The sequence below is a fragment of the Cornus florida genome, unplaced genomic scaffold (assembly GCF_030987335.1).
Source record: "Cornus florida cultivar Cherokee Brave unplaced genomic scaffold, ASM3098733v1 CherokeeBrave_3.0.0_Hap2_Chr10, whole genome shotgun sequence".
In the NCBI taxonomy this organism is placed as follows: Eukaryota; Viridiplantae; Streptophyta; class Magnoliopsida; order Cornales; family Cornaceae; genus Cornus; species Cornus florida.
Genome location: NW_026775580.1, coordinates 13,701,203 through 13,707,209, shown reverse-complemented (window position 1 = coordinate 13,707,209; position 6,007 = coordinate 13,701,203). Strand labels below are relative to the sequence as shown.

General features: G+C 35.5%; 1 protein-coding gene across 1 annotated transcript; it reads left to right on the top strand.

The window, feature by feature from the left end:
• Positions 1 to 274: 274 nt before the first annotated feature.
• On the top strand, positions 275 to 5,147 carry LOC132279599 (uncharacterized). Its single transcript, XM_059781620.1, has 2 exons — positions 275 to 835; positions 3,717 to 5,147. Exon 2 carries the CDS (start codon positions 4,015 to 4,017, stop codon positions 4,456 to 4,458), a length of 444 nt encoding a protein of 147 aa, XP_059637603.1. The 5' UTR covers positions 275 to 835; positions 3,717 to 4,014; the 3' UTR covers positions 4,459 to 5,147.
• The last annotated feature ends 860 nt before the right edge of the window (positions 5,148 to 6,007 follow it).

Sequence of the window (6,007 nt, the reverse complement as noted above, 5' to 3'; positions counted from 1 at the left end):
TTTCCAACCTTATTCCTCCCTCATTTCTTGTTTAGTTCTTTCCTGCATCATCTAGATATGTTTCGAGTTGATCATTCCAGTTTCCGGGCAATTTGAATCATTTTCTGCACTTTCAGTGTCACTTCGATCGATCGAACCCTTTGAAATCACAACTTTTCATCTTCCAATTCAATTGATCGAAGCTCATTTGGATCGATCGAGGTAAGTGGTCGATCGATCGAATCAATCGAAAATACGTCTTTTCAAATTCTAAGAAATGGCTTTGGCCGTTGGTCTCCCCCTTAACCCTAATTTTTTATTCTTTTCTTTCTCCTCTTTTCTATTTTATTTCCCTTCTTTTTCTTTTCTTTTTCCTTTTCTTTTCTTTCTTCTCTCTTTCTCTCTCTACCTCTCCCTTAACTCTCGGCATTCTCTCTTCTCTCTCCCCGAAACCCTCTCCTCTAATCTTTAAACCCCCTCAACCTCTCTCATCACACCCTCCATACCTCTCTCACTCCGACGAAGGAAGACTAACCCCCCCGCCCCCCACCATCTCCCTCGTCTCCGGTGACCACCCTAAGCAATGCTATCGTCATCCACCACCCCCATAGAAGTCGGCGAAAGCTTTGGCTATTCGGCCAAGCTTGTTCCCTCTTTCCTCACTCTAATCTTTCATATCTCTCGATCTTCGGCCGATTTAGGCTAATAAGACCCCAATCTCGTCTCCAGTGACCTCTGCAATATCCGGCGAGCTTCCGGCGAAGCTCCGATTGTCTCTTCCGACCACGGTTTGGCCAAAATTCTTGGTCTCTTCCCAAATCTCTCTCTCTATTTCCTCTCCTTATTTACGAACCGGGTATATCATTATAGTTTTATTTTCTTTTATTTTTATTTTAATTTTAGTTCTTATTTTATTTTTTGCATATTTCCATTATGGTTTTAATTTATTTTTAAATATTTAATTGTATATATATTGTGTTGAATCATGCAAAACAAATGAAAAAATGGAATAAAAAAATTTGCAAAATCAAAATTGAAAACAAAAATGATGAGAAACAATAAAAAAATAAAAATAAATAAAAATAGAGGAATTGGATTGGAATAGAATCATGGGGATGTGACTTTTTCAGGACTGTGACCCTTGGACTGTGTTTATGGACGGTGCCCTTTCGTTAAGGAGAATGGAAAACTTTGTTAAAAAGTTGTGAATGGAGTATGGTTGGTAGTGCAGAAGGAGAATGGACAAAATTTAAAATGTGGATTTGTGTTTGTGGATGGTGTCTCTTTGCCATGTTGAATGTTTATATGCTTCTATGTTTGCTTCTTTGTTTGAAAAATTATGGAATGCTCATTTTTAAGGGGAACCCATGCCAGATTTTTGTAAAAATGAACTTTTGCTTTGATTTTACATTCTATAAATGGCACTTTGGTATTTGTGTGAACTTGAATTGAAAAATTGAAATTGAAAAAGTGATTTAAAGTTAGATGAAGGAATTGAACCGAAAAAGAAAAAAAAAATGAAATTTGGGAAGCTATTTTGAAATTTCAATTTGTCAATGGAATTTAAAGTTTCTTGAATGGATTTGAAATTTGAATTTAATGAAATTGGAATGTTTGCTTTGGAATTTGAAATGGAAGCTTGTCAAAAAGGAATTGATTTGAAGTTCTTGAAGATTGAATTGAAAATGGATACTTTTTGAACTTGAATAATTCTTGAAAATTTTAAAGTTGCAATGGCATATGAAGTCAAATGTTGTGAGCATAATTCCGACTTGTTTCATTTATGTTGAATATGAAATGCATGTTATTTCTTTCCAAATTGTCTTAAATACATAAAAGCATGACTTGAATTGAAACTTGCTTTTGAAACTTGAAAATGCAATGTCTTGTTTAAATTGCATGAATGGATTTCAAATGGACCTTTTTGAAAGTTTTTTTTATCATAACTTGTTCTTTGCTCATGATTAAGGTGCATTGTTTGGAAAATTGATGCTTGAATGCTTAAATGCCTTTGTGATCACACTTGTTGGTTTCAAAATGTTAAAAAGGAATTTTTGAACTTTGTTTTGAAAATGAGAAGTCAAGTTGCTTAATTCCTTCCTTTGTCAACTTTTCAATGCATGATTCTTGTTATGAAACTTTTATACAATGCATTTGAATGTTTGGACCTCAAAGTTTTCAAAAATTCCAATTTTACCCCAAAAGTGTTGAAAATTCCAAAGTTAACCAATATGCCCTTGATTGAGTTGAAGTTTGTTCCATTGGTTTTCTTTTCATCCAAATGCATATGCTAAGTGCTATTGAACTTGTTTGTGCTCAATTCTTGATTCTTGCTATGTTCGGGTTATCATTTTTGACCTTAATTGCCATGATTTTGAACTTTCTTAGGAAATTTGTTGAATTGCCATTCCAACCAAACTTTTTGAAGTCAAATGTTCCAATGTTGCTTTATAAACTTGAAACTTGTCAAATGTGATCTTCTTTGAATAATTATGTGCATTTTGGAATACTTTGCAACTTGTTGCTTGTATATACACCTCTTGCACACACTTTTGTCACATTGATAGTTTTAACAGTTTTTGTCCATCCTTTGAACAAATCTTCTTAGAATTGATCTTTGAATAAGTTTGGGAGAAGGCAATGGATGTTTGGAGTTCAAAATGCATGATTGGGATGTCATTATTGTTCATTGGCTTTAGTACCTATTTGTGAGCATGCTTGAACTTTTAAACTGTCATTTGAAGTAAGTTTGGGAATATGTTGATCTCTCTTGAAATTTGTTTGTTAAATGCCATTTGCTTGATTCTATACACTTATGATCCATTTCTTGAAAGCTAGTAAGAGTTTGAGACCGAGTTTATTTGTCGGTCATGATTTTGATTCAAAAATGGTAAGTTTCTTGTATTCTCAGTCTTTGACCATTTTTTGTTTCATTTAAGCTTTAAAGGGGGTCGCGAGCCAAAAATGATCAATTTTCTGCTTATATATTGCTTAGAGGGGGTCACGAGCCATGAGTGATCATAGGATGTTGGTTTTGTTGAAATGGAGTACGAGATATTTCTTTAACTGGAGTTTGACTTTGATATTTGTGCATCATTTAGATACATGCCATGTAATTGCATACCATGTCCAGGATTCGTTTTTGAACTTGTGTATCATACCATGCCTAGGATTAAAGTGTTTTGCAACCGTGCAATTCACTTAGTCTTTATTTCATGATATACATGCTTCTTGAGTTCTAGGTAGACAATTGCTTTGATTGTATTCTACATGTTATCCTGCTTGCTCCATTGATCTTAAATGTTGAATTTGTAGACATTCTTGCTTAGGAATTGAAAAGATGTCATCCTACGGTCTACTTGCCATGAAAATGTAGAATCTTCTTGGGTTTTAGGTTTGTGAATACACGTTGCATCCTTTATGCACATCATATCCTATACTTACCTTTTTTTATCCCATTTTTGCTCAAGTGTTTCCAAAAGTGACTTTTCTGCCCTCTATGCCATCATTGCATTGTTTTGCCCACCTGAGATTACTTATTGTGCCATGATCTATTCTTGTCTAGTTAAAGCATATTGAATGATATTCTTGAAGCTTTCTTGATCACTTCTTGCCCAAGTATGTTCTTCTGTGACTATTCTCTGTTTCTACTTGATTCAAGCATGCTTTGTGTTCTCTTATCAGATGCTTACCTCGTTTTATATCTGTACATTGATTTATACTTGTTGCTTTTGCAGATGCAGTGTAGGCAGAAGACTCTTGCCAGAAAAAGAGTAGCCAGAGCTACACAGCCTCCTCCATCTCCTAAAGCTGAATCACCACCTTCGTCTGAGCGTACTGCATTTGCATCTGCATCTTCATCTTCCGAGCCATCTTTCATGGATGCATAGGGTCCTATTATCAGAGCAGTGCCCTCTTTCTTACTGCCGCAGGAAACTGGAGTTAGAGTTCAGATTTGACCGAGATTTGTTCTCCGGGTTGAAGCAGACACGATAGTCTTATGATGAGCTCACCTGCAGGGGCATCGATGTTATTATGACTCTGGCAGATACTGTAGTCTATCCTCGGTTGGTTTCTTTGTTTTTAGAGCATCTTCAGATGGATGAGGACGACTGGCAGTTGATGCATACGACCATTGATGGTCAGGACATTGACATTTCTATTCCTGCCATTGTTGCTGCTTGCCGATGCCCTCGTCTTTTTCCATTGGTCGTTGACTCTGAGGATCCACTGTACCCCATCATTCCATCTTACCCGGCTGAGATGACCATGGTTGTGACACTATCTCCACAAGCTACATTTGAAGGCAATACATTTGCAGACTGGGTTGATATTGATCCCCAATACTGGTTCTTAGATTCTGTGCTGCACCTCAATGCCTTTCCTTCAGGACATGGTATGCAGCGGCGAGATGGGATTCTACAGGCTCTATACTGTTTGAGCCAGGGTTATTGGATTTCTGTTCCTGCTCTCATTTAGGAGATTATTCACAAGTTCTAGGAAAATCTGATCTTCAAGCACAATTCTAGAGCTGATGCTTGGCCATTACCATTGGGCCACTTAATTACACAACTATTGATTGACCAGGACTATTCCTTTGACCCAGCTGAGATTCCAGAGACTGCCGCACAGTGAGCGAGGAGGGCATATGACATGGCGAATTGGACTAAGACCTTCAATGCCTGCACAAAGAATAAGAAAAATAGAAAGCAGAAAAGGGAGCGAGACCAGCAGAGAGTCGTAGAGGATGCAGCCGAGGGATCTCAGGGATCACCTCCTAGACAGAGGCGTCGCACTGATACTTCCACATCTACCTTGCAGCACTACCTCTCCCTACCCATTCATCTTAGCAGACCGGCCCCTCACATATCCCTTCTACAAAGAAGATGCCCTAGGTTGACACTCGATCCCATCATGCTAGTTCCAATTCCAGCTACAGAGTTGATCTACTTCAGCTGTATACAAATTTCATTTCTTTCAGAGCTGACATGACAGGGCGACACGATAACATTACGAGGCATCACGATGATTTGGTGAGGAGGCACGATGACTTAATCAGGCGATCTGACGATTTGACGACTGATATTTTCGAGGCGAGGAGAGATATTGCCACATTGAGGACAGACATTCAGACATCATTTACTCGATATAGCCGGGAGATGTCCAACATGCTCTGTAATACCCCGAAATTTTAAAGAATGTATTTAAATTAATTTTGTGTTAGGTTAATTAATTTTATTTATTTGTGCATACTACATTATTATATTAGGTTCATTTAATTGTGCATGTAAATTAATTGTGTATGTTAAAATAGTAAATTTGTTCATGTAAATATGCATGTATTATTTTTAATAATTTTATTTGTTGGTTATGCTTATATTAATCATTATTAGTTAAGTAAAGTATTATATTTGTGTTATATAGTATTATGATGATATAATGTATTATTTTGTAATAATAATAATTATATTAGTTTAATAATAATAATAATAATAATAATATTAATAATAATATAATAATAATAATTATAAAAGTTTTATTAATAATAATATTAGTAATAATAATATTAGTATTAAATCAAGGTAATGATGAAAAATTAAATACTAGGATAGAATTTCATTTACTATGGTAGAATGGTGGATCAAATATCTTGATTAAAGATAGCATTGTCTTAAAGCCATATAGGTAGGAGTATGAGAAATGGGTGAGAAGTTATTATAAATAAGATATTTGTAATATTTATATTATATATTTTGTGTATAAATTAACTAGCTTGCCTTAGAAAAAAATAAAGGGAGTTAGAAGCAAAGTATAAATTCTAGAGAGCTATTTTATAAGAGTGAAAGGAAAAGAGAAAGAGAAAGAAGCTTGGACCGGTGTAGGCAATTTTACCCGACTACGCGCAGGCCGGCGGATTTATTTTAAATCCAAAAAGGCAAGTTATTATCTACTTTTCCCCTTTGAATTAATAAATTAATTGTTTAGCTTAGTTTTATGCATAGAGTCAAGGTTTAGAGGTTAATAAATT

What these genes read in the sequence shown, in the direction of transcription:
- LOC132279599 (XM_059781620.1), top strand. Translation starts at nt 4,015, where the DNA reads ATGACTCTGGCAGATACTGTAGTCTATCCTCGGTTGGTTTCTTTGTTT.